This window comes from Anser anser (assembly GCF_964211835.1).
Source record: "Anser anser genome assembly, chromosome: 1".
In the NCBI taxonomy this organism is placed as follows: domain Eukaryota; kingdom Metazoa; phylum Chordata; class Aves; order Anseriformes; family Anatidae; genus Anser; species Anser anser.
The window spans coordinates 10,745,686-10,766,157 of record NC_139720.1 but is presented as its reverse complement, the minus strand read 5'-3'; the positions used below and the strand labels follow the sequence as shown (position 1 = coordinate 10,766,157).

Sequence of the window (20,472 nt, the reverse complement as noted above, 5' to 3'; positions counted from 1 at the left end):
CCTTGAGGTTGACACCAATTGCCTTGACAGAATATGCTCCGTAATCAGGCCCTTTAGACCAATTATAATGTGACAAATCTTTCAGAAAAATGAAGTGGCAAACTTGAACTTGCAAAGAACCACCAAGCAACAAAACTTGTCATGCCTGAAATTTTTCCTTTTATTTCTAAAAGTAGTAAAATGTCTTTATAACAATATTATTATTTTCCCTTCCCTTCCCTTCCCTTCCCTTCCCTTCCCTTCCCTTCCCTTCCCTTCCCTTCCCTTCCCTTCCCTTCCCTTCCCTTCCCTTCCCTTCCCTTCCCTTCCCTTCCCTTCCCTTCCCTTCCCTTCCCTTCCCTTCCCTTCCCTTCCCTTCCCTTCCCTTCCCTTCCCTTCCCTTCCCTTCCCTTCCCTTCCCTTCCCTTCCCTTCCCTTCCCTTCCTCTTTGGAGAGAACACTCAAAACTTCTGCTTGAGACAGAGTAAAATGAAGTCTCAAGACTCTACTAAGTCTTACACTCAGTTCTACGTTGTTTTTCGGTAGCTTTCTGGATTGCCACAAAATTCAAACTGACCCTTTCTGGCTCTATCTATATTAGTATGTTGAATAGCACAATGGCAGGGCAGACATTCACCCAGACTCTGCCATTCCTTCTGGAGATTCCTGTGAGTGATCACATTTACAGTTTTTCATTTGGAATGACAGAATGAGTGATGAACACAATAGCTAAATTTTGCTGCTTCTTTTTAATTTGCTTGGCTCTTTCAGTCTGAACAGTCTTGGAAAGACAGTCAACAGTCACAGAGGTTTAGAGAACGTCTTTAAAAGCATTATTTCTTACTATGCCATTAAAATAGCTTTTCCTGTGCCACGTATCAATATTTTTTTTCCCCACTTAATATATTACCTTCTTTTGAGATAAATTTAACAAGTACCTACAAGCTTAAGTTTCCATTTGAGGGAAATTTATTGGATTTATTCTGTGGCTGCATAATTTTTCATCACATTATTAGTGGTTACTGCATCGTGCAAACACAAATTAGGAAATATAACGTTTACCAGGGAAAGCAGCTCTACTAATTTTATGATGTTTTCTACAAATGCAATCCAGTAGTAAGTCTCTGCATGGCTAAACATAAATAAGGACTCAGCTCTTAGTGTCTAAAATTTCATTCACACCAAAGAAGTGCTGAAATCCCACTTCAACCTCAAGAATTAACACAACTAAATTATTCACTCATCCTAACCTCTCTCTGGATTAACACTTTTAATTTTAGATGGCTTTGAATGGGCTCACATCTATTCACTGGTTTTGGTGATGTTCTGAGTATTTAAGGATCTTATTGAAATTGCTATTACTAGGAAACTGAAATCCCCTTAAGACACTTGATCTCCCACAATCTATTTTTAATTTACTCCAATTTCATTTTTTATCAATTTTAAGAGATGATTAAGTCTCTCTATGCAAAAAATAAGTAATTATGGATTTATAATTATATCAAAAATAATTAGAAGGGTTGTTGACAACTCAAAAAATAAAAATAAATTAAAAAAAAAAAACCAAACATGCATTGCCTTGGTCCATGTACAGAACACCCTACAAAACCATTTGGGGAAACTGGCTTGGGTCTTACTGTCTAAAGCCTCATGTATAAAAGTGAAAGCAAACATGAAATACACAAAAAGTTTAGACATTTTCCTAAAAAAAATTAAGATCAGTGATCTTCAGATTTACATGTTGATCTATATAGCCTATTGTTTAAAACGTGCATTTTAAACAGATGCCTTGGACTCTGGCTCAGAGAACATCTTGATGAGATCACCTTTGGTGTACTTCATTGTTGCATAGTAATATTTTTGAACTACGTCAACGCTACCCGATTCTCTGGTGCACACATTAGTCTTTATTCATCCCTTGATGATTTTCTTGTTTGGCATATGGTTAATTTGATATTTTATAAATTATTCATTGGATTTGATATCCTTCCTATTTCTGCTGTTTGCATTATGGATGTTGTAGGTCTGGCTATATTTCAAGCATGAGTAAGGCATGTTTTTCTGTTATTTCCGCACACATAGTGGAAATCCTCAGTTTTGTTGATTATATACAAAACCAATTCATGCAGTACAGAAGTTGTCCTGGGGTGAAGCATAAATGAAAGTATTGCTCAAGGGAGATCCTGACTGCATCTGCCCATTTCTAACTCATTTGATGATTATGGCATATGTGGGGAAAACAAAGAGGCATGGGAGAGTGTTATGGACTTTCTCTAAGGCCTTAATGAATGAGACCTCAGTTACATCCGCCCTGCTCCACTGTTCAGGTATGCATGCACAAGAAGCAAAGAGGCACAGATGAATTATTAACAGCTTTGCATCCCTGAAACATATTTGGAGAAAAAGGCTAAAAATTTACAGTAATACAGGTAACAAATGCCAATTATCAAATCCCAGACAGCATTATATTATTCTGATTCAAACTTTATATTCCTTTCCACCTCAATGGGTACTAGGTAGTAAACGTTAATACAGCTTTTACTGGGTTAGGCAAACAAGTATTTGTTAAAGGTGAATTTTACAAAGCTGTCTCTCCGGAAAACATTCATATGGATATTCAAAACATCCATGAATACAGACCACTCAGTTCCCTGTGCCAGGTTCAGTGAAGATTTCCAATGATGGAACAAAGTTTGCTGTGCAACCTACAGCTCTTAGCTTCGTTTCATATTCCCTCTCATCTTTTGGTGAGTTCATGTGAACAAAAGTGCATTCAGGTAGGTGATAGCCCACACTGGCTGGGAAATGTGGTATTCCTTAGCTTACTACTCAGAAAAATGTCGTGTGAATTTTGGTGTGGCAGCAGCACCCTTGCAGAATTACTCTGTTATTTTTCAGTAAAATGTGAAAAGTTATGCAACATGGTAGCTAAAAGTAAAATGTAGCCATAAATTTAATAATCCCTAACATTAATCATCGTAAAGTGCTTGCACCAGTATACTTAAGACTCAAGATACTTCTACCAGAATGATTACTCAAAAGAATAACTGATTAGTACTATTCCCCCCGAAAACAGATCCTTCCTCACCAATTCCACACTAGAACAGAAGATGTTCAGACAAGACTGAATACAGTTACTTACTTCTTAACTATTTTATTCAGACAGTGACTTAAAATTGCCAAGAGCTAAAATTGTTTTCAGGTAAAACCTACCTAACAAAGAAAGCTCTGTGCAATGTCCTCTGCAACTTTTATAGTACCATCACCATACAGAAAAAAAAGAGAATAATCATCTCACAGAGGTTTTTCAGAATGTATTGACCATATGTTTATGAACAATACTGGGCTGTGCTTCATTCCCAATCAGTCCAGCAGTGAGTTTTACATGGGAACAGGCCATATGTAACCAAATCCATGGTTTTATTCATCCCAAGATGCCAAAAACAAACAAATAAACAAAAAAAAAACCACTAAACTGATCTGAACCTATGAAACATGAGTACTTCAGTCTGCAACTTAAAATTAGCTCCTCAGGTGTCTGTGTTATCTCAGTTTGCAGGCAATTATTTCTGCCCTTGAATGTATAGACTGAATTTCATCCCCCATAAACGTATTGCTCACCCAAAGGGAGCTGAAGCATCCTTAAAGCTTGAGAAGATTTACAGAAGCACCAAGATAGCATTTTTCTAGGGCAAATTCTGGAGATTTCAATTTGTATTATAAAAACAGAGATGGCATGAACTTCAGCATGAAGTTATGGTGGACCGCTGGCTTCAGTGTTGATTAATTCCCCAGAAATAACACATTAGCCTGTAACTGGGTAGATTTGCTCACACGACCACAATATTCAGCACTTCAGTTTTGAAAAATAACCATCTTGCAAGATTTTCCATATCAAGAGTACAGCTAGAACAAAATTATGCCAGCCCATGTCTTCTCCTCCTAGATGTCAAGAAAAAAGGAAGCGAATAATGCTCAAAGATGCTTTTTACAGTGCAAAAAGCAGAATTATCCAACCTACACATTAAATGTGCTAATTGATTATTTATAAGCTGCATTACTGGGGAAGCTGTTCTTTTTTTTTTTTTTTGGTGGGGGGGGTTTGTTTTTTAAAAACTCTGACGGCTCCTTTAAATGTTGAATTGTTAACAGGAACTGTCAGCTATAAAATATGAAGCCTTTTGAAAAAAAAAAAAAGTGAAGTTCTTAGTTTTTCGAGGGCTTTTATTCATTTTGTATGGATTTTTTAGGCTTTCTAGTCTCTTAGTATCTGCTTCAGTAATGACTTTCTTTCGAGAATTCAATATCATAGCTGCAACACTATTGCTTGCCATTAATGGTTAACACAAGAGCAGCTGTGCACAGCAAGTCCTTCATTTGGAGAGATACCACTTTATTTTATTAGAAATTGATTTTCAAACCTGTTCCATTATTAATTTGTCTAAGAAGGGAAAGCTTCAGCAGCAGTGAGACCTGCTTCGTTAACATCTGGAGTTTTTTTTATTTTATTTTTTATTAAGAGGAAAAGACAATGCTAGCTCTCCTCTATCCATATACTTAATCCAAGAATTTTAAGACTTTAGGAGCAAAAATAATTTTTTTCTGGAGAATCAACAGCACCATTCTCTTTCTTTATCTGTAAAATTTCTCCATTCAATATCTAGTAAGCCCTAATTAGATAGGAAAATCAAAATATCATAGTAAAACACTGGCATTAGCAATGTAAACAGACTTTTCTCTACCTAATTAAAGTTCTTAACATATCATACTAATTAGATAGATAAACAAAGTAAGACTAAAACCAAGGCTAATCTGTGATAAAAAGGGAGAGAACTGTACAGTTCTGATCACTGTACTCTCCAGCAGTGATATAAAGATCGTGACATGACTAACACACCTGCCAATGTTTAGACAATGCTATGAGTTTAAATACGAGTTGATGAATATAATAGTACACTGAGTCTAAAAAGGACTTGGCTTCTATATCTGGTTTGATTTCCTAACCTTCAGAGAATCACTGAGAAAGCCATGTTATCTCTCTATGCCTATTTCTTTTATATGCAAAATGAGAACAATGATATTTTTATTACTTTTAGACCATGCTTTGAGACCTGAGAAAGATGAAAAGAAATGCTATAGAAAAGCTAGGTTTTGCTAAACTAGTATAGCATTTAAATAAGCTGTAATGGGCTATCAACTTGAGAAGAACAAGTGAAAACAGCTTAAAAATAAAGATGTTTTGGCATGCAGTTAATAGAGAATGAAGGATTTAGTATACAGTGATAAATAAAATAGAGGTGACAACTGTTTGCTTTTTCACCATACAAATTATTTTGAGGAGGGAGAAGTTTAAAATATCTGAAGCAAGTTGAAGGTTGTGTTGTTGCCCAGCAGATGTTGTTTTGAGGATGAAAATTAGTATGCAGTATAGCACAGGAAAATCTAGAGGGGTTTCAGAACATAAAGCCACCCAGAATAGGATAGAAGAACTATGTACTATAGATGAAAGAAAACATGGTGCCATCCACCCAAAGAGACTGTCAGCATGAGCTGTTCCTTCAGTCATGCTGTGGAGTTGTCTGAAAGAACACAAATAAAACTCTCACTTGTCTGTTTACCAGTACAGATATAACTTTAAAGCTGGGGGAGCAGGTGAGCTTAAGAAACATCTGTATACACGATTAAGACATGCTCAGATATCTTTAAGAATTGGCACACTCAGTGCCAAAATTGCAATCTCATTATCTATTCTTTTAGCTAGGGATTTGAACTCTACTAATGCTTCCCAACTTGAATTTAATACTTTTCAGGGAAATAGAGTGCTATCTCCACAAAAGACAGGACTACCAACATCTCAAAATGCTGATGCATGTCTAGTTCACCTGGAAGTATGGAAAGAGTTGGTCTCCTTAGGAAATACTATTTTTCTTCATGAGTATGAAGCTCCTAACATTCACTTGAGAAGTTGATGTTGTAGCTCTTTTTACTACTGGCTTTCCTGTAGTTATATGAACCTGGGCAAAGTAAAAACAAAACCCTCTTCTGTCCATTTCCTTACCTCTCCCTCCTTCCTTCTATAACATGGGCAATGTCAAACAAGGATGAAAAATATATGTCTGGGATTTGTGATAAAAGAAAGGCCACAGAGCTGCAGGCTGGAGGCTGCTTTCTCCTCTTTGAAAAACAAACAAACAAACAAGTCACAGAGCTATGCAGCATTTGAGGACAGTGGATGTTGCCAGATGTACTGTTTGGGGAGCAAGTTTTAAATTTAAGTTCCCATAGCCCCCCATGTTAAATTTCAAGATGGAAGAGGGAAGATCTGGAACATTTGGTAACAGAACAGTACCTCTTTTTCAGTTTTATTTTTGCTACCAATTGTCTCAACTGTTCTGATCTCATCTTGACCAGCTATGGCACGCGGCCATCTTCACTGCACTGCAGACCAAATACTGCCACAATGAGTCTAGATCCAACAATTCTTCTTAAAGGATACTGAATCTATTTACAGATTGTCATGGAAGTGTTATTGCTAAATAAAACCCACTAGCTGGAATCTGAGACTACTCATTTCATTAATAACCTCTCTAGTATTACACTGTGGCAAATACTACTTACTATACTTCCCTGAGAGAGCTGAGTTGGCATTACTGACACAGCAGTTTTTCATTACTAAACATTCATCAAAATTGAGAGTGTGTTTTTATTCTAGTTACATTTTGCAGTCAAACTTTCTTAAGTGTATTTATTGCTATAACTATAAAGCCTCTTGTCATATTTAGCTGCCAATAAATGTCTGCTGTCCGCAGTCCAAAACAAAATACATCCTTTATTAAGGATCTTCGTCTTACAAAACAAAATAAATAGAGAGAGGTGAGGTAGTGATTAATAGTAGTGTTTTTTAAAATTTGCTTAATTAGTAATTACTGCAGTGAAAATAATATGCTTCCCATTGCAGTATTTTAATGAAACATTGATTAACAATTATAATCCCCATTAGCTCTATCATTAAGAAGAATTTCAAGATTAAAAGAGGAAGTGATTGGTTTGCACCTACATCTCCAAGAAGCTTGCCAAAAAATTGATAGTAAATTGTTCTTTTGGAAAGCTGCTTTCTAAAACTTAGCAATAAAATTAACTGGATAGATGCCTGAGAAAATTTAAGGAACTTAATATCTGTAAAACCATATTAAACTACTTTAATTAAATTAATTTATTTTTGTGTAACAGACTTGTCCACAGCTCTGTGCTTAATTATAAATTAAATCTGCAGTCTGATCTATATTAAAGGACCTTCCTGTCTACATGAAGTCAATGAAGTTCTACATGTGCAAGCCCACAGGGAATGGTTTCAAGATAAAAAAGTTATTTTTTTTCATGAGCTATTGCCACTGAAGAAAAATCAATTATAAAAAAAAAAAAAAAGGCATATATTACGTCCTGCTTTGCTTGAGCAGGAAGCTTGGAACAGATGACCTCCAGAGGCCCCTTCCAACCTCACAGCCTCAACTTTTCTGTGATTCTGTGAATATTCTCACTTAGCTTTACTCTTTAAAAAGTTCTACTACATTCTGTATTAGAAGGTCCATATCTGTTGAATGAGATTTATCCTTCCAAAATATTCATCAATTTCATCTATTTTATGCAGGTGCATGCAATATCTTATCATCTGGGATTACTTTATTTCATCTGTTTTTTAAAGCATTCTAGAAATGGAGGTTTTGGATTTGGAAATACCGTATTGTGATGCCTCCAATTTTATGTCTTTGCAAGTTCCATTTGGAGTGAAATGAATTAGTAATTTCAATGATCGTGTTAAAATGCTGCCAGATTACTGCATTTCTCTTCATAAATACATTGCCACTGAAACTAATGAAAACGATGATACTAAGTACCCTCATTATTCTTTAAATATTTTTAAGGCAAGACACAGTTTGTCAAATAATTTCAAGAAGGAGAAGCCTAGTATGAGGAAACTCCATTAAACTGACTAAAGGCCTGACTGATAGAGGTGAAAAATTAAGTTTGAGGCCCATAGAGGTATCCTGAATCTGTGGCTCTTCTCTACAATTTCTGTCTTGGTTTTCAAGAATGAGAGCTGAACTAAGGATATTCTAGGGAAAATGTTAGTAAACAAAATGAAGCAAGTAATCTGTTAATCTCTAAACACACAAGTCTACCTCTATGTAATCTCTAATATTTCTGTTGGCATATCTTGTGAGGTAAAGACAGGAAGTTGCTGCACAGTTAGTTTCCTTTTACACCCAGCACTGGCTCTGCTATCATTGCAAATGTCATCATATATTTGTTTTTATACAATCTTCGTAATACTTACACCTTTCTTCTAGTTCTTCTAATCTTTGGACTGATTACATCATAATATTAGAGGAGGTGAATACTTTGGTACCATTACTTCCTTGATCTGCTTCTGTTAGCTATTTTACATAACATGGAGATCCCTATTCTACTGTATCTAATTACCGTTGTATCTAAACCTAATACCACTGATTATAAAGAAGAAGGTCTGAAAAAAGGAATTGGTCTAAATGTTGTGTGTCTCAGCCTAGGTCACAGACAGAAGGAAAATGATTTGACACCTTGATTGAGAGAAATATTCTGAAGAGTCAGACAAAGCACAGCTGAAAATTATACAAGATCATGTATGGGATGCTAGAGGAGTCTATAATAGTACCAACAATGGAATACAGGTAGGAAACAACAGGATACATGCAACAAAAAAAAATTTTTATTGTATTTATAAAGTATTTCACACACTATCCAACCATGAATATGATCCCTTAATGCTGCTGCTTACTATGGTGACAAGGACTGCCTCAGAGCCTACTGAGGGCAGAAGTGAGGTGCCATCTAGCCCATTACTCAAGGAAATGGGATACTATCAGATAAAAACATTAGCTCAAAAAACCTGTGATTGAGGAATTGCTCTACAGCTTAGAGGTACCAAAGATTGTCTGTTTTCAGGAGAAAAAGGACTGCACAGATATACCCCAGCTAATAATAAGCAGATTTAGCTATGCATTTTAATTTTGTTTTTTGATAATTCCAAATTCTTTCACAAATATCATTGCTATGGAGAAACTCATCTCTTTGCAGAAGGCTTACCTAAGGCCAACATAATGAAGCAATGTTTGACAATTTGTTATATATAATTTTCAAAAATCTAATCTGAAAGGCATCCCTTCCAATATATGAAGTGTGATTCCATTTTTCAGAACATTTATGTGTGTTATGTGTCTCTGCAAACTGAGTTCACAAAAAGAGAGAGATGGGCACATTTGCAACTGATTAAAAATATAAAAAACAAAGAGCTTACCAATTTGAGCTATAAATGGAAGGAAATGGGAAGAAGGTGCACAGAACAACACATGTACAATTTACAGACTGCCAGATTGCTCCAGATTACTCTGTGTGTGTGTAAAATTTAGGGATAAGGGAATTTCCAGGGATTTATGAATTTATCTTCTGACAGGACTAGACAGCTAATAAATACATAGGCATGTGGCTAAGGACTAGGCAGGAGGTGCAAGGTTCTGAGTTTTATACTTAACATAAATCTGTGTTTAATGGAGTATACACAAATACCACATCCACCTGCAAAATAAGGAAAACAAGTTTGTCCTATCTTATAGAGGTGCTCTAAGAAATATTATATAAAGATTCTGAGTCTCCTGTGAAGAATCTGAAGTGGACAGGTTAGCTAGACATAAGAATATATTTTTCTATACATAATATAATTTTGCACTTGAAAATGGATTTCCCAGAGGTTGCCACAGAGATGTATTTAAGAAACATTTCTTTTTCAGCACTTGGAAAACACCATTATATGATAAGTGGTGATAAATGATGATCCCAAACACACTACTAATAGATCTGAAAAGCACTGAAACAGAACCCTTGGAAATAAAGAAATATGAAATTAGCATTTTCAATATTATCTTTTCTTCAACGTCTCACTGTATTTATTTCATCAGTATCTAGTATGACAAAACAAACAGGATTCAAGTTCTGTGATACATTCCTTCCTGCAAAATAGCCTGAGGCAGTTTCTCTGCCAATGCTAGCAGTTGTGCTAATGATACAGTAACAGCTTCACTCTCAGAAGCAGCAACAATCCTGTTTAACAGAAGAGAAAGGATCTCAAAGTTCTTCCTTAACCAGTTGTAGGCAAAAGAATTAAGACACTATACACAATTATCTTATGTGTAGTGTACACAGTATTCTGTCATTGGCAACAGCATCTACAAAGAACAGTAGTAGCACAGTAAGCCTTGCCATAAAACAAGGTTTTCCATTATCTAGTACATCAAATATCAAATTAAGGCTACAGATTATATAAATTTGGTAGAATATACACCTATTTATATTAATTTCTGTTATCCACTAATGGGATTCTTTGACAGGTGAAACAGATGCTAGTTGAAATAACAAAGTTGTATTCATTGGCCTTAGCTCCAAAAGTAAAAACGTAACCCTCAGAGATCATGGACTCTGCAGGACATAAGCATGGTGCAGTTGTACTTTCACTGACTTTAACCATAGGATTATCTGTATTGTCAGTCACTTTTAAAAACAAGACAGGTACAAATCTCATTGGCAAATGTATAACAGATTCTTTACACACCACACAGAAAGCAATAAAAAAAAAAAAAAAACATAATTGAACTGTTCTGTTTTTCAAGGGACACCATCTTCTGTTCCTCCTCCTGTGAAAAATACAATTATTTACATATTTCATCCACAGTTTCCTCCCCCTCATACCAGCTTTATGCCAGAATAAGGTCACAGTCATTGAGTTATTTCTGATATACAGAAAACCCACCTGTGTAATAAAGTCATCTTTAGCTACCTTTTATCTCTTCTAAACAATTCAGATATTTTTTTAAGGCAGCATGTGAGATAGTACAGTATTTTAGGAGAGTTCAGTTACCTGGGTAATACCTAGCGAGGCCAGTTGCACTACCAAAGACCTGCCATAGTAAAGTGGGGTCTTCTTCCCTGTTCCGCTTGAACACATCATCCAACGCAGCAGTCCAGTTGAGTTCATTTAACACGATTGTTGCTGTCAAAGATAAAACGTATTTGGAGTTACAAAGTTACATCTTAACACAAGTTCCAATGACTGCAAAAAGCAAACTAAACTATTATGGAAAGTAACAACATTTCATTTAACTAATCAACAATTTATATGTAAAGAAACACATTGCTCTTCCTTGGGAATTTTCTTTAAGTTCGTCACATTCTCTTCTTCCCATTGCATTATCTGTATGCAGTAACTGTTGATTTATTCATACAATCAGTATCTTCTAAAAATACTTGGTTTCTGAGATGTTACTCTAGATGCACTTCCCAGTTATAGAAATGTAAATGCAGGCATATAAAGTTGATGTTTTTATTAATCACAGCACAGTATAATATGAAAGACTAGAATGATGTCAACAAAACTAGGTGAGTATTTTAGAAAAGCTAACAAAGATTTCCCTTTCCAAATTGATGCCCTAGGGGGATTCTACAGGAAAAAGACAACAATGAGTATATGAGTTAAAATATTAAGGTGGGACCCACATGCACTCATTACTGCATGCTAACATGATCTTCATGTTTATAGATGTGATCATTTACAGAATGATCAGCAGTGTGAACATTAATATTTATAAGGTGGGTCAGTTCCACAATGAATTTAAAATACAAGGAAATTCACATTTTTAAGCATAATCAGCTAAACGCTAAGCGGTTACACAGAAATTTATATTCACAAAGTTGTCCTGTACTGATGTTTGTTTTAATGAAAAAAATATATATTTCTATTTCTATTTCTAATATATTAATGTTCTACACCTTTGTGATAAATGCTGGGAGACACTCTAAAATGGTATTATATGATATAGATAAATAATCTCTTTCACCATCATTTAATCAGCTCTAAATATCTCATTATTTTCTCCCCCAAATATTTTATTCATGTTATGCAATAGCTGACATTCATTTTTTTAGAAAGAGCATGGTGTTTTTTCAGCTGGGGCTCTATTTCCTTCCTCTGTGATGCTTAATGGCATCTAAGTAACACCTAGATTAGCAAGCCAAGAATGTAAAGAGAACTAGATGGGAAAATAAAGCAAACAAACAAACAAAAACAACCAACCAACCAACCAACATAACAAACAGAAACATTTGAAAACAACTGAAGATGTAGATATAAATCCTGAGAAAGGCAAGACTATAATTTAGATCCTACTTACACTATGGTATTGCACACAAGAAAGAAATTTTACGTTCTCTTGCAAATGGGCAAGTCAAGTTGAAAGAAAAATAGTTCACATTTAAGACAGATGAGTGGTATCACAGTACAAATTTCTATATGTGGGTTTATATTCTAACCCATTAATACCATGAAAATAGAAACAATAAAAATAAGGACAGGTTAAAAGTTAACAGTTGACAGTTTGAAACAGTTTGAAAATTAGGTTGTTACAGGTACTACAGAAATGAGATTATAACATTAAATTTTATAGGCTTGTTTTTAAAGGTTAAGGAGGAAATTGCTACACCATGTGTTTTGCAGAAAGGTTTATGTGTTTTTGAGAGGATTTTTAAAGTAATATTACTATTTCAAAGTACAGCTTCTTATAGAAATATCAAATTAAATGTCCAACCCTTGACGTTCCCTGTAAAGAATAAACTTTATAGTGTGTACCTGTCTCTTTGTAAAGTAGGTAATTATAAAAATATATGCTTATTTGAGAAAGAGGAATAATTCCTTGCAGTACCACAAGAAGTTCATTTTCATTTTAAAATGTTTACTGTTCCATCACCTGTTTTAGAACCAGTTTGATCTACTGCCTAATTAACCATTATATGCACTCTTTCTAAGTTCCTTCTAAGCTTGACTTTGTTTCAGATCTTACTTCCAGAAGCAGCTCCATGAAGTCATTAGAAGCTCTGCCATTTATTTACTCGGACAAGAATTTCCTTTCACACTTGATGTTTGTGTTCTTCATGTTACAATTTTCTCATTTGATTTACAGAGTACTTGGCCCAGTGGAAGCCTATGCCAATGGTTCCTAGCGGCATTCAGGGCATTGGAATATAGGGCACTTACTTTAGGCACATCAGAGATGATAACTCTTATTTCATCTCTGTCTGACAAAGCATTTAGATTTCAGTGTCCTCCACAGATTCCCCAGACCCACAATAACATTAACCAATGCGTGCACCCTCAGTAAGTTTGGAGATGACACCAAGTTGGGGGGAAGTGTTGATCTTCTAGAGGGTAGGAAGGCCCTGAAGAGAGACCTGGACAGAATGTGTCGATGGGCAGAGGCCAATGGATGAGGTTCAACATGGCCAAGTTCTGCGTCCTGCACTTTGGTCACAACAACCCCATGCAGCACTACAGGCTTGGGGCAGAGTGGCTCGAAAGCTGTGCAGAGGAAAAGGATCTGGGGTTGCTGATTGATGCTCACCTAACCATGAGCCAGCAGTGTGCCCAGGTGGCCAAGAAGGCCAACGGCATCCTGGCTTGTATCAGGAATAGTGTAGCCAGCAGGACCAGGGAGGTGATCGTCCCCCTGTACTCAGCTCTTGTGAGGCCGCACCTCGAGTTCTGTGTTCAGTTTTGGGCCCCTCACTACAGAAATGACATGGAGGCCCTGGATCACATCCAGAGAAGAGCTACGAAGCTGGTGAAGTGCCCGGAACACAGGTCCTGTGAGAAGCGGCTGTGAGAACTGGGGTTGCTCAGTCTGGAGAAGAGAAGGCTCAGGGGAGACCTTATCGTTCTCTACAACTACCTGAAGGAAGCTGTGGGGAGCTGGGGGTTGGCCTCTTCTCACAGATAACTAGTGATAGGATTAGAGGAAATGGCCTTGAGTTGCACCAGGGGAGGTTTAGGTTAGAAAACAGGAGACATTTCTTCTCAGAAATAGTCGTTGGGCATTGGAATGGGTTGCCCAGGGAGGTGGTGGAGTCACCGTCCCAGGGAGTGTTCAAGGAAAGGTTGGACGTGGTGCTTAGGGACATGGTTTAGTGGGTGACATTGGTGGTAGGGGGATGGTTGGACCGGATTATCTTGAAGGCCTTTTCCAGACTAAACAATTCAATGATTCTGTTCTATGATTCTAACTGTAAATTGCTGCAGCCTTTATCCTCAAATCTGTCAGCCACTTTACCACCCTGATCAGGCCACTGATACCAATATTCAGTAAAACATCTGGTCAGAAATAATATTAAATTATTCACTCTCATAATTGCTCTCCTCAGTCAGTGGCTATGCCTCCTCACGTACAAAAATGAATACAATATTTAAAAGAAAAGATTTCCTTCAGACAGCAACCTTACAAACAAATGAACTATATTCAATATTAAGATATATTAGCCATATTACTATATATTTACAAATATAATTGCAAAGAGTATCTAGCGTCATACAAACATATGTTGCAAAGTTTTATATATATGAACATGTAAGTACATCACACCTGCGTATACACACTCATGTGTATATAAATATATTTCTAAAATACATGCATATACAAAACTGGAGAAACTAAGAAGACAATCTACAAATAGTAAAATACCTAAGTACTGAAGTACCGAATAGATATACTGGAACAAATAATTTCAGCACTTTATTAAATTTGTGGAGATTAAGCAAGAAGTATGGCTTTCTGGATCTTATCTGTAATACTGGTGGTGAAGTGATGCCCCACAATCAGAGTCACGATTTTAATAATCTTATTTACTTCCCACTTTTCCCTCCCCCCTCCTCCTTCTAGACAATTTTCTCCCAGAGAAAAACACATCCTAAAAAAATCCAAGAACTTGCATCTGTAGAAAAAAAAAAATCACATCAAGTTGGAAATAAAATAATAATGTGGATTGAATGTGAGCAACAAGAGCAGAACATTCAAACAGAAGTAAAAAAAAAGAAATAAATATGGGAAAAGGCTACTAATAGTATGAAAGAAACAGTTTATTTGGTGGGACTGTTATATAAATAGATAATTGTTTGATAATTGAAAAAAATATTCGTGGAGCATTTGCTATTTGTAATTCAAACTTGCTCCCTTTATTCAGTTTTTTGTTTGTTTTTTTTTCATTAGCACTTTTGTATCTAGAATGCACCCATATTTGCATTAACTAACCCAGTGAACAGCAAATAAGGAAAAGGGTGTTGAGAATTTCAGCTTTAATCATTTATTTTTCTATGTGTTTTTCCACAACATACTTTACCTTTTTGCTTCTGCTAAAGAACACACCCTGGATTGCAAAAGGTAAGATGTAAATCAGTTACCTTGCTTCTTTTAATGCAATACCTCTGGTAATAGGCAATTTCAAAACAATATCTCTAAATTCTGGTTTAAGCCTACAGCAATGGATTTGAAACTTGTCAACCAAAGAAAAGAAAGCAAAAACCTCATAAACAGCAACAAAATTGTTCTTCAGATGGCTCCCACTAAAACATCATGATTCTCAATTTGCACATAAAAATCAATGCAGTGCTACTTTGACTAGCTCACAGTAGAGACCACACCACTTGTTAGAATACCCTAATTTGGAAAGACATGGGTTTATACTGGCCTCATGAATATAAGTGAGAATTTCACTTCTTTTTCTGTTATTAAAAAGCATATTTGACTAAAACAAAATGTTTACAGGTTTTATAGCCACACCTATTGAGATGATGCATGTCCTACGAACACTTATGTTTCCTTTGGAGTTAACATTCTGTAGAGGAAAGAGCTTTTGACTGATAATTGACAGAAAATCTACTTTGAGACAACTCTTCAATAAGCTTATTTCCAATTCTGCTAAAAGAAGTCTTTGAAGATTACTTCTTCAAAGTACTTCAGCTGCTACGTTTCACTTGATATAGGCAGGATGAAGAAATAAAATTCATCATCACACAATACAAAGCATCATTCTTCCTGGCTAATTCCAATGAACTCCATCCATCTTTTCCTTTCTCCTTCTTTATGACATGAGGTTTAGGGGCCTTGACAAGGAATGGATTCAATTTTCCTCTGCAAATGCAATCAATAAAAAGGAACTGGAATGCACTTCTGATGATTTATTAAACGTATAGGCCCCGGACTGCGTACAAGGCAGAGTGTAACTTTATTTGAAAAGCCGGAGAGCTATTTACTATATCAGAAAATGTGTCAGCTACTGTTCCCTGATGAGGCAGCTGCACGTACACTGGGGAGAACAGAAGGGACTGCCTCTGCAGACCATTAATTGTCTTCTAGCGTATGGCAAGTATTACAGCTCCATATCCTGTTTAATGAAGTTGACTCACTGATTTCTTTGAAGATAACACTGACTAATTATTTTTATGAATGAAATATATATTTGCAGCCCAACATTATGGTATTTAAAAGTAGGCACAAAGGAAGAATATACATGCAAGTGCTTATTTTTTATATACCTGAGTGGACACAGAGGTTTCTGTCTGTGGCCATACTAATTGGATATTACAGAAATTCTACTAAATATATAAGTTGCCTTTTTTATGACATGTTTTTATCACGGTTTTGGCTGGGATAAAGTTGATTTTCTTCACAGAGGCTCATATGATGCTGTGTTATGGATTTTTGATGAAAATAGTGGTGACAGCACATCACTAATTTTTTTTCAAAATTACATTCCTTCCAGCTTATGTTAAATTAAATAGAATGTTACACACAGATATTGTTGGAAAATTTCACTCCTATTTCATTATATGTTGGACCAAGAAGGGGTTTTTATTATTATTTTTTACTTTGAAGGTATTTTTATTAGATGTTTACACTGACTCAAATAAATATTTCCTAGATAATTCTCAAATATAGCAACTTGAAAAACTATTCTGGTAGCAAATTAAGCCTCAACCCTTCAAATCTAGGTGCATGCTATTTCTCTCATGTAAAGTTCAGCATGAACAAAAGGCCAGGAAAGATTATAGTGACTCCAGATTGAATACTGTCTCCTAGGTAACTGGTCCTCTCAGTGGAATAGGAAATCTGAGTTTAGACACTTAAGCTTTCAACAGAATACCACAGGAAAGTGTTTAACTTAGAATGGTGTTCCAAGAGAAATAACAATAATAATATTTAAAAAAAAATCACAGCTGTTTAGAAACCAGTTCAAAGAGAATATAAATAATAATTTATATATATATATATGTATATATATAAGAACTGTGGAGTATTTTATCCCACCTCTCCATGGAGGCTGAGCAAATAAATCATAGCTCCAAAGGATGCACTGCCATCCGCTCACACTGGTAGACCATACTACTAGATATATACACGCATCATAGGAATATGTGTTTAGAAACCGTACACTTTAAATAAGGTTTTTACACATACTCCAAGTTTTTTACACATACACCAAGTTTATCAAATTAGTTGTAAACATTTTAATAACTTGTATTTAGTCTTGAAAACATCTACCAGATGATTTGAAAGTGTTCTATTGTGTGTTGGCTATATATATTATGAATTAATTACATATTTTGAAAGGTAAAAAATTAAAAATGGGAAAAAATTACAAACTGAATAAAATGGTGTATTTGTTATGCTATTTTTTGTTGTTTTTTTGTTTGTTTAATAATCAAAACAAGCATTTAAGAAAATGAAAAGACATTTTTTCTTTTCCTTTGAAGCATGGGAGGAAATTTTTTTTTAAAAAGAGGGGGGGCAGTCTAAAAATTGAACATGCAATAGCTATTACACAGTGGAATTTCCAACTGGATAGGTCATTAGGTCATTATTTCAGGTGTTGCCTTGTTTGATATTTTATATACAGGTCAGTTAGAAATTCTTGCCTTGAAAGTAACATTTGTATTTCCTATCATAATTTAATTTAAAATTACTGGATAATCAGATTTTTTTCAGAGTATACATTCTATGGTGCTCAAGAAATAAAGTATTAAAATGCAATTTTTAACACGGCAAACATCAACAAAATCAAATAGTTTTAACATCTAAGATTGCTGAAAGAAAATTTTTTAGAGTAGTTATTTTACACTTTTAATTAAAAGCATAAATGATAAAATGTCATGTACTTTTTTCTTCAAATGAACAATTTCTCTACTACCCATTAGACATCTGACATTATGTCCCAGACACTTCTATAAATAATTCTTTGAAGAAGTTACTGAAGTCTAGCATACTGTTGTGTCTGTGTCAAATCAAGTAAATTAATTGGCAATGCCATATGATGTGCGCTGACTGGCTTAGCCACCACATGCTGATAGCTAGAACAGCACACTGAACACTCATTAAAAGAAATGCCCAGGAGAAGGAAATGAGAATAAAAATGTCAAGAAAATATGATAGAATTAAGCTTCCATTATAGCTCAACAAAAAAAGAGTTAATACAACATAAAGTCATAAAATCTTCAGTACAAACTCATAGTTTTTAAACAATTTCTTTATGTCACTATAAAACAGAAAAGACACCCTCATTAGTATACAGCAACATATTGCTGATAACAGCATCTTACAAATTGGGAAGGATGAACATCAGTTTTTATCTTGCATCCTCTAATATCAAAAAATTCCAGCATGTGTTTGAGCATGGAGACATACCCAATGCCATACAGTACTTTTATTTTATTTTATTTTATTTTATTTTATTTTATTTTATTTTATTTTATTTTAGAGAAAAGGGTACGAAGACAAACCATATGAAAGGTATCACTGATTAAAGGTGAGCTGGAGAGCTTTAAGATTTTTTAGAGCAAAGCACAATGTAAGAGACTAAGTAACATGAAAAACAGGATGAACTTACTGCAGTAATTACAGCAAGCCCTGAATTATTTACTATTTATTATTAGTTTTTACAAGTGACTTCAAATTAGGCCCTCTAACTGGAAATAACTCTTTCTTTTAAAAATCAGGTGACATTTTTAAATGAGGATGTTTTATTTTTATGGAAATATCATGGATTAAATATCAACAGAGCATCCACTTAGAAAGTAAAGATAGCTATAGTATAGGTATTAACTCCAATCTTTCTTCACTTTTCTCTAACTTTTGGTTAGCATTTCAAAGGATATCATATTGACACCCAAATTAAACTAGCTATAGAGGTATGCTTGATCTTTAATGCAGACTTCTCTCTATAAAATTGTTAATTAGGTGTTAACAAAAACAAAAAATCAAAAGACCGTCTAGAAAATGTTCTTCTGGAATAATTTAGTTCTGTCTTTGGTCTGACAAGGTACCTACCACCCCTTCAGTACCTTTACCTTTCAGTCACTAGAGTATTTTGTAAGATCAGTAAGTCCTAAGCAGGAGCTGGGGAAAGTGAGAAGGAAAAAAAATAAATAATTTTTAAAAAGCCAACTCGTACAAAAACTCTCTTACTTTACGCAACATATTTTAACTATTTTCCTCATTCCCATTATAATTTATAGTATTTGTGGTCTGAAAACTATTAATTCAGAAATGGATGTTATTGTGTGTTTGGTTTATGCAGATTACCTATTACAAAGTTCTCACAATTTTTTTTACAACATAGATACTGCCCGTCAACAGCAATTCTTCCTGTCCTGTCCCCAGTCATGGTAAATTGGAAAGACAACAAAAAGAAAGAGGATAATACAGCCGTATAAAGATTGCTTGACACATAGTCTGGTAAACTTGTGTGTTTCTTCTGTTCATTATGCCAAAGGGATGAATATAAGTGGATAAGTGCTACAACTGGCTACTAAGATAACTGGTGAAGAACAGAAAACCTGTCTTCTGAAAGGAAACAGAGTTTGAGTAATTTAATCCAGAAAAATGAGGCAGAGTCAGAAAACAAGCCCAACCCTGAAAAGAATATAAGTGTAAGGATGGCACTGACACAGAAAAAATATGTATAAGCAAGCTAATAACTTAAAGTAGGAAATTAGGAGGCCTCTTTTAGAGCAGAAAGTCTGAGAATGGCCAATAGAAGACACGAACAAGGAGACAAGATCATTTAATACACATTTAAATCAGTTTATGTAAAGAACAACCTGGACTAGATTAAGAATTTAGATTAAGAACTACTAGTTAAGTATATTTATTATTAAGCATTAAGAACTAGATTATTATTTAACAGCTGAAAAGCCATTTCCTGCCCTGTTCCTAGGCTTTGTTACAAATAAAGAAAAGGTTATTTTAAAAGCTGTACTTTAGTAACCACAAGGAATGCAGTTTTATACAGACTTACCAAAGTACGAGAATTGGAAGATAAACTGTTTTTCTTATTTATTTTTAATAAATGAATATTAAATGGTTTGCAAACCACATAGGGATATATATTTTACCATCTTAATACACACCTATACCTATAGTACATAGATATGCATGTTCTACATATATAATAAAACTTATATTGTTAACAATTATATAGTACATTGAAAATATATATTATATCCATTAAAATATAGTATATGTTATATATATTATATGTTATTATACATGGAAGTTTTCTATATAACAGACGATCTATTTTCTGAAT

General features: G+C 34.8%; 1 protein-coding gene across 12 annotated transcripts in view; it reads right to left on the bottom strand.

Moving 5' to 3' along the window:
- Positions 1-20,472, bottom strand: part of CACNA2D1 (calcium voltage-gated channel auxiliary subunit alpha2delta 1) — a 415,542-nt gene that overhangs the window by 116,766 nt on the left and 278,304 nt on the right. For all 12 annotated transcript variants that reach the window (XR_014578635.1, XM_083821360.1, XM_083821361.1 and 9 more), the window contains one exon: positions 10,928-11,059. Coding sequence is in view for 11 of the 12 variants with exons in the window: in XM_083821360.1 (XP_083677486.1) it covers positions 10,928-11,059 (132 nt within the window). In the remaining variant the exon portion in view is untranslated. The remainder of the gene's footprint in view (positions 1-10,927; positions 11,060-20,472) is intronic.